General features: G+C 32.4%; 1 protein-coding gene across 2 annotated transcripts in view; it reads left to right on the top strand.

The window, feature by feature from the left end:
- The window catches only part of Pten (phosphatase and tensin homolog), a 60,036-nt gene extending 50,783 nt beyond the window's left edge, over positions 1-9,253 (top strand). For both annotated transcript variants that reach the window (XM_027949222.2, XM_071611248.1), the window contains one exon: positions 2,587-9,253. In XM_027949222.2, coding sequence (XP_027805023.2) covers positions 2,587-2,772 — 186 coding nt within the window. In that variant the 3' untranslated portion in view covers positions 2,773-9,253. The remainder of the gene's footprint in view (positions 1-2,586) is intronic.
- The last annotated feature ends 3,070 nt before the right edge of the window (positions 9,254-12,323 follow it).

Below are 12,323 nucleotides of genomic sequence, written 5' to 3'. Positions count from 1 at the left end.
ATTATTCATTACTTAGAAGTATATCCCATCTGATTCAAATGTATGATATGTCAAGGTCATTGTATTGTCATGTGTAACTAATTAAAACAAATAAAAAAAAAGTAGTGTTTATGTAGCAATAACCTACAAGTTTATAATGAAATACTATTATGCACACAGACTACAAAAAGCTGCATTTTTCCTTAGCATATTCTTTTTCATTGTTATTTGATGAAATCTGGGGTAGACGTGTGGAAGAAGAGTTAGGTGAGTGGGATATGAAGTAGGAATTGAGGAATAAAGAAATGAATAGAAGCTCAGGCATTTGGGAATGATTTTTAGATAATTTTTATTGGTGCATCGTAATTATATATAATAGTGGGATTCATTATGACATATTCATACATGCACATAATTTGGTCAATTTAGAAAATAAATTGTGTGGAATGTTTTCACCACTTCCACTCTCGTCTCCCCTTCAATTTATTTTCAAGTCTTCAGAGTATCATAAGAATAGATTTGATTGTTTCACTATTATTAACGTTTTTTAAAGACCTTGTAGGTACTATAAAGACCCATATGATTTAGCACAGACCTACCTCCCATCCCAGTTCTAGCTACGTTCTCTGTTTGTTCCCCAAAATTTAGCCACACTGGTCTTGCTTCAGTTCTGCAGAATGCAACACTTCTGCCTCTACTGTTTACAGTTTTATTCTTTCTTCCTCTACCTCTCTTCCCTACCCTTTCCCCCGACCCTTATATGTCTCCTGACTTCTCATGTTTCCAGCTTTAATTTCAGTCTCATCTGCTCTGTAAAGCCCTTTCTGATTGTCCTCCCTTGTTATTCCCTTTTAAAAATTATTTCTATTTCCACATGTATGTCTTGCAATTATTTGGCTTCATTTTATTTTTTGTCTATATATGATAGGGGTGTATGTGGTTGGGTGTGCATGTATTTCTATTTATAGACAAGAATTCTTCAGATTAAGAAAATTGATTTGTGAACATTCTTGAATGGTTGTTTGCCATTTTCTTCCATTTCTTATTCTACTTTTTTTTTTTATCTTTTAGCATATCTTGTTTTCTTTTATGTATTTGTCATTGTAACAAATCTAACAATAGCTTATAAACACATTACTAGTAATACTTAAAATGTAGAGGGAGATCTACATGTTCATAAGTGAAAAGAGATCTAACATTAAACACCTTTGGATCTTAAATTTGTGTTTAAAAGTTTCCTTTAGAATTCACAGGTTTCCATCTCCTTTCTTTTCTCTAAATCTGAATTTTCCTCAACAATTAGACTTTAAAATATCTTTCTACTTTTATTTTTTTCTCTTTTAACATTACCAAAAGTTTTATATTTGTGATTGCAAATAAAAGCTATTTTAGTTGTCAGTGCATAGTTAACAATGTTATACATGGTAAGTGCTATGAAAAATAGAGATGGGAGTAATCTTGTCATTTTTTTTTAAACCTATGATAGCTAGAGAATGCCTGATCAAGTGAATGACATTTAAGTAGAGGCCTAAATGAGATGAGTGAGTTATACAAATATCTGGGAAAAAAGGGAAGTATAGATCAATGCAAAAGCCCTGAGATAGGAATAAGTTTAGTATATTTGAGTAACATTAGTCATTTTGACCAAAGGAAGTAGATGAGAAAACCCGTCCTAGGGTGGAAACATTATGTTTTCAGCATAAGAAAGATATAATCTCAATTTTGTCTTTGAGTGGAAGCTAGGAAATCAGTTAAGAGTCTGTTAGCAGTGGTTTAAAACATTCAGGTGAGAGATGGTTGCTTGGATGAGAATAGTGGCAGGGAGGGGTAATGAAACTGTCAGATTGGGTATATGTGGTATTTTAAAGATAGAACTTAAATGATTTACTGATGAAATGGATGTTGGTTATTAAAAAAAGAAGAATTGATAACGACTCTTGAATAATAGAGTAGAGGCTATAGATACCACAGAATAAGCAGGGGATTAAGATCCCACATCTATTGTCTACCAGATATGTTTCTCATTAAAATGAAAATACCTAATATATCAGCGATTTTTGAACAATTATTGTAACTACGCATATAAAGGCCATTGACCCACTGTTTAGGCCACTATATGGTCTATGTTAACTTCCTTCTCCTCAATTTAGGCAAAGTTTTTAGGGCTGTATGCTTCATTGAATCACTATGTATGTTTGTATAGTATGGTTAGTATCAGAAAATATATTGAGTTTTAGACAGGTAATGAGAGAAACATTCTTTCAGAATTGAGCCATTTGTGAATTGAACTTTGTGACTGAAAAATTACATTATGTGAATACTGGATGATCTTCAATCTGCATTTCTTTGTAGGATTATTTAGTTAGTGCTTATAGCTTGTGTATCTTAAAAAATATTTTATTAACATCCCACTTTGTCTTTTCAGTATTTAGCAAGAAAGAATATGTAGGAACTCTAAATAAGAAGAGGGTTATTTGAAAGGCAGTTGCTCTTTAAAGATATGTTTGTTATAGTATTTTAAAATGAATCTATTAAAATATACGTCTTTATAAGTAACTTAAAATTAGTCATAATAATGGATTTTCATTTTTAATTTTCTTTTTCTAGGTGAAACTGTATTTTACAAAAACAGTAGAGGAGCCATCAAATCCAGAGGCTAGCAGTTCAACTTCTGTAACACCGGATGTTAGTGACAATGAACCTGATCATTATAGATATTCTGACACCACTGACTCTGATCCAGAGAATGAACCTTTTGATGAAGATCAGCATACACAAATTACAAAAGTCTGATTTTTTTTTTATCAAGAGGGATAAAAATACCATGAAAACAAACTTGAATAAACTGAAAATGGACCTTTTTTTTTTTTTTTTTTTTTTAATGGCAATAGGACATTGTGTCAGATTACCAGTTATAGGAACAATTCTCTTTTCCTGACCAATCTTGTTTTACCCTATACATCCACAGGGTTTTGACACTTGTTGTCCAGTTGAAAAAAAAAAGGTTGTGTAGCTGTGTCATGTATATACCTTTTTGTGTCAAAAGGACATTTAAAATTCAATTAGGATAAATAAAGATGGCACTTTCCCATTTTATTTCAGTTTTATAAAAAGTGGAGGCAGACTGATGTGTAAACGTAGGAATTTTTCCTTTTGTGTTCTGTCACCAACCTAAGTGGTCTAAAGAGCTTTGTGAATTACAGGTTCACATCCTACCCCTTTGCACTTGTGGCAACAGATAAGTTCACAGTTGGCTAAGAGAAGTTTCTAAAGGATTTTGCTACCTTCTAATGCATGTATTTGGGTTGGGGGAATGGAGGGAATGCTCAGAAAGGAATATATTTTATGCTGGACTCTGGACCATATACCATCTCCAGCTATTTACACGCACCTTTCTTTAGCATGCTATCATTATTAATCTGGACATTTGAGGAATTGGCCGCTGTCACTGCTTGTTGTTTGTGCATTTTTTTTTTTTTTTTAAAGCATACTGGTGCTAGAAAAGGCAGCTAGAAGGATGAATTTGTATTGGGGTACAGGAATGAACCTTTCGCAACATCTTAAGAATCCACAAATGAAGGGATATAAAAACAATGTGGGCATAGATAAGAAACACAGCAACAATGACTTAACCATATAAATGTGGAGGCTATCAACAAAGAATGGGCTTGAAACATTATAAAAATTGACAATGATTTATTAAATATGTTTTCTCAATTATAATGACTGCTCCATCTCCTGTGTAATCAAGGCCAGTGCTAAAAGTCAGAAGCTATTAGTACCTACATCAGTCAACAACTTACACTTACTTTATTAGTTTTCAATCATATACCTGCTGTGGATGCTTCTATGTGCTGCCTGCAAACTTCCTTTTTCTCATTAAATATAAGATATTTTGTAATGCTGCACAGGAAATTTCAATTTCAGATTCTACAGTAAGTGTTTTTTTTTTCTTCAAAGATTTATGATGCACTTATTCAATCCAGTAGCTGTCAGCTGTTCCACCCTTTTGACCTTACACATTCTATTACAATGAGTTTTGCAGTTTTGCACATTTTTTAAATGTCATTAACTGTTAGGGAATTTTACTTGAATACTGAATACATATATGTGTATATTAAAATTGTGTTAAAAAGGAAATTAGAGTTGCAGTAAATTTTCAACACTGCACAAATAAGGCATTTAATTTTTCAATAGAAATTGTTCTACATAGGCTTTATTGATTTGCTATTGAATAGTTTTTTTAATTTTTTTTTTTTTAACGTGCAGTGTTAAGTCATTTCATAGTATTAGAATTGGGACTAGGGCTTCAATTTCACTTCTTAAACATCATATATTTGATATGCCCAGACTGCATATGATTTTTAGCAGAGTACAATGACTATTGTAAAGCTAATGTGAAGATACTATTAAAAAGGATTTTCCCCCAGAAACTTGGTATCTTTCAAATTATACCTTGACCTTGACATTTGAATACCTAGCCATTATATTTCTTAATGGTGTAGAATCCCATTTTCAATAACTTATTGGTGCTGAAATTGTCCACTAGCTGTGGTCTGACTAGTTATAATTTACAAATACAGATTGCATAGGACCTACTACAGCAGCATTTATAGACTTTAATGGTAAATAGATTAGGCAGAACTTCATCTAAAGTTTTCTTGGTAAATAATGATGTTTTCCATACTTCATCAATTTCACTCAACAAAGTTTTTAAATTTTTAACAAAGCTCCTAGGATTTACACATTTATAATTAAACATTGATATATAGAGTATTGATGGCTCATAAGTTAAATTGGTAAAGCCAGAGACATCTATTCCTAAAATCTCACCATTGAAATTTATGACACCTTATGTTTCATAAATGCTGAAAATAATTGACTAAAATGAGATATCTATTCCTGTTTTGAAATTAGTTATTAATATTGTTCTTTATTATAGTTTTGGGCACAGCATATTAAAACATAACTTGTATTGTTCCAATATGTAACATGGAGGGCCAGGTCATAAAAAATGATATTATAATGGGCTTTTGCACTGTTATTATTTTTCCTTTGGAATGTGAAGGTCTGAATGAGGGTTTTGATTTTGAATGTTTCAGTGTTTTTGAGAAGCCTTGCTTACATTTTATGGTGTAGTCATTGGAAATGGAAAAATGGCATTATATATATATTATATATATATAAAAATATATATTATACATACTCTCCTTCCTTTATTTCAGTTACCATACCCCTAGAATTTGACAAGAATTGTTATGACTGAAAGGTTTTCAAGTCCTAAAATTTATTTATGTCAGTATTCATAATTAGCCTGAAATACATTCTGTAGGTAATCTCTCCCAAGTTTCTGGAATATTTTCTTAGACTTTTTGGATGTGCAGCAGCTTACATGTCTGAAGTTACTTGAAGACATCACTTAAGAAAGCTTACATTTGGGCCCTGTACCATACCAAGTCCTCTGTAACTCCTCTTGAACATTTTTGCCATAATTTTGAAAGGGTAGTTGAATAAACAGCATCACCATTCTTTGCTGTGGCACAGGTTATAAACACATAAGTGGAGTTTACCGGCAGCATCAAATGTTTCAGCTTTAAAAATATGAGTAGGGTACAAGTTACATGTTTAGTTATAGAAAATTTGTGCAATATGTTCATAACGATGGCTGTGGTTGCCACAAAGTGCCTCGTTTACCTTTAAATACTGTTAATGTGTCATGCATGCAGATGGAAGGGGTGGAACTGTGCACTAAAGTGGGGGCTTTAACTGTAGTATTTGGCAGAGTTGCCTTCTACCTGCCAGTTCAAAAGTTCAATCTGTTTTCATATAGAATATATATACTAAAAAATTTCAGTCTGTTAAACAGCCTTACTCTGATTCAGCCTCTTCAGATACTCTTGTGCTGTGCAGCAGTGGCTCTGTGTGTAAATGCTATGCACTGAGGATACACAAAAAAAAAAAAAAAAAAAAAAAAAATATGTGTACAGGATAATGCCTCATACCAATCAGATGTCCATTTGTTATTGTGTTTGTTAACAACCCTTTATCTCTTAGTGTTATAAACTCCACTTAAAACTGATTAAAGTCTCATTCTTGTCATTGTGTGGGTGTTTTATTAAATGAGAGTATTTATAATTTCAATTGCTTAAATCCATTGAAATTTTAAATAATGGGCAGCCAAATATGATTAAGAAGTTTTCTGTATCTTTTTTTTCCCCTCTGCTGTCCTTAAAACCTACTATTTATTTTAAAAGAATAGCCTTTGTCAGTTTCGGAGTAGAGTATATGTCTACTCATGTGGCTTTTCTTTATAATTCTGTATTCTGCCATCAACATATGGGAAGCGTCATCTACTCAGTGTGACTTGTGCCATATAAAAATTGATATTCCAGAATAGTCTAAAGGACTTGTGTACTTGAATTTAATCTTGTTATTTGTTAATATTCTTGAAAGATTAAAGACTAAGGCATATCCTTTCAACAAAACATTATAAGGTAATAAGTAAAAGTATAGCTTGTATAAATGTTCTACAAAAGTAGACAGACCACTAATGTAACAGTGGAATTTAATGTTATTTCAAGTTTTACATGTTCTCTGTGTGACTTTTTAAAAGTAATGTGAATGATGTGTAATAATGTAAAGAAGTATGAAGGCATGTGTGTATTCACACACTTTTTTATAGGAGTACTAATTACTATGGTTGGAGATAATACTGGAGTCAAAGTATTTTGATTTATAAGAAAATATTTTGGTGATGTTTGAAAAATAGGAGTTTACTGGCATTTTGTTTTATATCATGTCCTCAATATGCTGTAATCTGAGCTAGCTTGGTTCAAGTGAATGCCATCACCATTTCCATTGAGAACTTAAAAATCACCAGTGTTTAACATGCAGGCTTCCAAAAAATCAAGACCCTTAACGTTTAATTTGCTGTTAACATGAAACTCTCTTGGTTCTTATATTTTTGCCAGATAATTAGCAATATATCCAAAGTTTACTCTTAAAAATGGCTTAACATGTAATTTTTAATTAATAGTTGCTAGTGTAGAGAGAAATATTTTTTAAGAGAACAGTAATAGTCCAAACTGGTATAGGGACAGAACCTAAAAACTAGTAAATAAGATATGGAGAAAAAATTTTGAAGATGCGAAGTAGACACTGATTTTCCTCTAGAATTTTGTAACGATAGGTAGATTGGTGGTCAGGTAAAGTTACTTTAATCTAACTTTTTTTTTTTTTTTTTTCTTTCCAGTACTGGGGATTGATCCCAGAGGTACATTACCACTGAGCTACATTCCCAGCCCATTTTATTTATTATTTTTGAGACAGAGCCTCACCAATTTTCTGAGACTGGCCTCAAACTTGCAATCCTCTAGCTTCAGGTGATCCTCTAGCTTCAGTTACCTGAGTCACTGGGATTACAGGCATGTGCCACTGCACCCAGCCTGTTCTTCCATCTTTCAAGATCTGTTAAGTGTGTTAGAATGTAGGTAGCCACTGTGACAAATTTGATGTTGGTTGGTAGCTTTAAATGTTTGTAATGTGAAGAAAGGAAAGGACAAAATAGTTTTCACTGGTAGTACTCTGGTTCTTAAATTGTCTATTTTTAGAATACTTTCCCAGCATAACAACAAAATAATTATAATCCCACCACCTGGAGACATAGCCATTATTAATATTTTAGTGACTATACAATCGTTTTTTCTGTATATTCATGTATATATTTTCTTTAAAAATGGAATTTATACTGTGCATATTCTCAAAGCCTTTTAACTTGGTGTTTCCATCATGAATTTGTAGAATGTTCCATTGCCTCAGAAAGTGAGCAGTAAGTTGATCACTTTCTAATGCTACAGAAGCAGATTTTGTGTGGTCACTGAGAGTCCTTTCCAATTCAGTCGGTTAATCATGAATGTTTAAATATTGTTGGCATTAAATACATGTCTAAGTAAAAGTTACATTTATTTAGCATAGTCAAGCTTAACTTCAAGAGCCATTTTAAACAAAGCAGAATGCGTGAAACACTGTTAATTTCATCACCTTTCTATTCCTCTTTTTTTAATTTTTTAAATTCTAATTTGTTATATATATGTGACAGCAGAATGCATTATAATTCATATTATACTTATAGAGTATTCCTCTTTTAGATTGGAAAAAATAACTTTGGTTTTTATAGTTCCCAAATAGTTGCTCAATTTGGAGCAAATTAGTTTAATCACACACACACAGAAGTAAAACTGCTTTTATCACTGGTTTATCACTCAGTTGTCTTCAAATCTGTGCTCATGTGACTTATATCAAAAACTTGAAGTTTCATGAATACTTACCCCTCTTTGCTCTGAAACCATGTTTAGTACTAAGGTGGGTTTAGAACATACATTTCTTTTTGACAATTATTTGAGAATTTTGGTGGAAAAAAACATTTTAGCTGAGGGCAGTATATAACTTATAAACCAATGTATTGATACTTTAAAAAACTTTTTACATATATGAGTGAAGTTAACTGCCATCTTTGAGCATTACCACATTTTAAAATAAAGCTGCCTATTTTTAAATGAAGTGTTTAACAAGGATTTATATTTCTCATTTTTTAAGATTAAAAATAATTTATATTTTCTCTGTTGCATGTGGATTCTTATAATGTAGAGATTTGTTTGTGTGGAATGGAGCAAGGCTTGTAGTCATGGCTCTAGTGATTCAGTTTGCCAAATTTGTTTAGTGAAATTCTTAATGTTTAGGTGTGGTTTTCTGTAGCTATCACTGGCTATTATTTATATGCGCCTTTAGGATTTTCTGCGTATTCTATAGAGTTGTCCAAACAGTATCCCACATTTACAAATGTCCTTTCAACATCTAATTTCTGTGTCCATTAAATTGCCCTCATGCCCTAATGAGCAGTTTGTAAGTGTGTGCATGTGTATGTTTGTGGGTGTGTGTATGAGTGAATTAGATTTTCAAGAATGCTAAACTCCAACTTAAATAGTTTGGTTCAGGTGAACATTTCTCACTGGAATTTCACAGTTCATTGTAATGAAAATGTTAACCATAGATGACCTTTGACATACGGTAATGAATCTTGAATATAAATGAATTGTTAGTAGCATCTTGATATATGCATTAATGAGTTATTTTAAAAGTTGTGCATTAAACCAAAGTTGGTGTTTTGAAAATGTTTATATTGAGTTCCATTTGGCTACTGATGGACATAAGAATAGAAATGCCTTCCTATGGAGAGTATTTTTCCTTTAAAAATTAAAAAGGTTAATTATTTTGACTATTTGTTTTTTAGCTTTTTATTCTTTCAACAAATATTTATCAAGTGCCTGCTATATATAACAGGTATTTGGAACACATTAGTAAGCAAAAGAAACATACCCTGTCCTTGCCCTGGAAGAGTTTATACTCCAGTAGAGGAAACAGACTTTTCTGAAATAATGATATGCTGTGATACATGCTGTGAGATACGAGATGCATATGATACAGTGATGATCGCCAAACATTCCACACATCCCTAAATTTCCACCCCACTTGGAGTTAAATGGGGTGCATGAAACTAGTTCATTCCAATGAAATACAAGTTAAATAAAGGCATGAAAAAAATCCCCTGTACCATCCAGTTTTTCTCTTTGCCTACCGCGTGACCAAGGGTTTGACATGTTTAAGGTGGTACAGCTATCAGCCGGAGTCTTGAGTCAATATATGGAGCAGGATTCCTTCAAATTCTCCCCACCCACACTAAACTTGTATGACATTAGCACAAGCCAGAAACAATTAGTTTATACATACTTTGGGACAACTTGTTACTACAGCATATATAGCATTCTGACTAAAGTAGTGTTTTGAGAAAATCAGGGACGGTTTTCTTCAACAACAAAGAGGGAGTTAAGAATGAAGCAAAATGAAATATCTTTTAAACAGCTTGATGCTATAAACTAAATTGCAAGACTGCCAGAAGTTATGGAATGATAGTTCTTGAAATAGGTTACTGAAGCATTGTTCTACACAACTTTGGTGTACAATTGCATGAACAGAAGATCCTTTCCCTTGTGGAGCTTCCATTCTAGCAAGAGAAAATAGATAAGAGGAAGCATGCCATATGTCAGGTAATAAGTGCAATTGGGGAAATGTGATCAGTTAAAGGAGATCAGGATTGCAGAGTAGAGAGATTGCATTATTGAATAGGGCAATCCAGGATAGGCCTCACTGGGAGAGTGAGATTTGGATAGACTACTGAAACAGTGACAGAATTTTCTTTCACCCTTTCAATCAACAAGATGCACCCAGAATCCTCTATAAAATTTTATTCTAATCTTGTACAACTGTCCATTAACTTCTGGGTTTCAAAATTATTAATGGTATGCCAAGGGAGAATTTTTAAGAATACACCCAAGTAGCCACAATGTTCTAAACCATTTTGTTTTCTAAATTGGTTTGCTAAAACCTGTGCAAACACTCTTCCTCTTGATTCTCAGAATTTAGCTTTTTAGTTTTGTGTGTGTATGTGTGTGCATTTTGAAAACACTACTTTAAGAAGTTTAAGTTCTGTTATGTCTTAAATATTTCTGTAAGGCTGAAAGGAAATGTCATTTATGATTTACTTATAGAAAATGTTATAAATTTTGAGTTAAGAAAACAGATGAGATTTATAGCCCAATGTTATATGTTTTAATTCTTAACCCATAACCAAAAATCTGGAAAAATAACCAATTTGCAAAAGAGTGTTTTTGTTTGTTTGTTTCACAAAAAGGGTTCACCCAACCTCAAGGATCCAAGAACTTTAACTTTATGGAAATTTGCAACTATTTATTCATCAGAACATAATTTACTTTTTGCTAGTCATCAGTTTCTAATGAAGTCAGATATATACAATTGGGCATGAACACTCGAAAGAAAATTGTTAACTATTAGCTTTTCCTCTTTCAATTCTAATTTAAAAATAGATTTTAAGCAATTTAGAAGACATGTTCTTGGACAATTTTTTTTTGACATTTCATTTTTTTTAAAAAAAATTAAGGTAGCTGAATGGATTTCCCTAGTGTGAGAAATGGATTTAACCTTGTGTGAGAAAAATCATCATATAAATTTAGGGAAAAAAATTGTATATATCCTTTGGTTTTGGCTGGAGGGTTAAAATTTACTTAGAGTGTCTCCTGAACTCATATCCTTGGTAATTTCAGTTGCTCTTTTAAATATCCATAAATAGGCCCAACACCTAATTTTCAAGGAAGAATACTGTAGTATTCTTTTTGAAAAACCTGAAGGTGGAACAAATTTAGTAATCAATATATTAAGTAATATACACAGTTCAGCTGGGCACAGTGGCACACATCTGTAATCCCAATGACTGGAGGCTGAGGCAAGAGGATTCCAAATTCAAGGTCAGACTCAGCAATTTAGTGAGACGCTGTCTCAGAAAAGGACTGGGGATGTAGCCCAATGGTAGAACATCCTTCAGTTCAATCCCTAGTGCCAAAATAATAACAATAAAAACAATGACAATAACTTCAACGTGATTCATAGATAGCATGAAATTTAGCAAAATTATAATCTGTAAAAAGTACTAAGTGTGCCAATACTCTTTAAGTAATAAAACTTAGAAAGCTAAAGTAAGATGAGGTTAAATTATCAGCAAATTAGAGTCATATTAACACTTTTTTCAATTATGATCAAGTTTTTGAAATGAGATCTCCCCATTTATAAATCCCTATTATCTTTAAGGAAGACAAGTATATTTAAGTTTCCCAAATGGCATATGAAAATCACTTAAATTTTTAGTTTAATATTTCCACAAACGCGTTATTGGCAGGAAAGGCCAAAATTTTTATTTGATTATCTTTAACAAGGGAACCACGAGTGGCTCTTTACGTAATTATCTAATAGCTTGTTTACTGTGTGTAGTCATCATTAATAATGAATAATGCATAGGCTTCTTATGATTAGTAGTATTGTATTTTAAATGAACTTTCAAACAGGAAAATAACGTTTCTATAGGAATCCAATAAAGATAAAACAAAAATATCACTATGAACATTAATTAGGCAAACTCTTGGCTAGGAGGTATGTTAAAGTGACAAGCAATCGAATCTTTCTCCAGAACACAGTTCTACACAGAAAACCTGAAGACTCCTATTTAAAATTCATAGAAATTCTGTGAGTTCAGCTCAGTATGTATCAGCTAAAATAAAGGGGCAGAGAGAGCAAAAAAGCAGAAGCAGGAGGAAAAGAAGCTTCTGCAGAGCTCAAACTACCTTTTTATCCATGGAAGGCTGCTAGAGTATTAGGAAAATAATAAATAACTGTTTCATGATTTTGAACCTGCAGTACATACACAGCTTCACCCTTTA

This window comes from Marmota flaviventris, chromosome 4 (assembly GCF_047511675.1).
Source record: "Marmota flaviventris isolate mMarFla1 chromosome 4, mMarFla1.hap1, whole genome shotgun sequence".
NCBI classification, from domain to species: domain Eukaryota; kingdom Metazoa; phylum Chordata; class Mammalia; order Rodentia; family Sciuridae; genus Marmota; species Marmota flaviventris.
The sequence above is the reverse complement of the archived record's forward strand: the minus strand, read 5'-3'. Positions and strand labels throughout refer to the sequence as shown.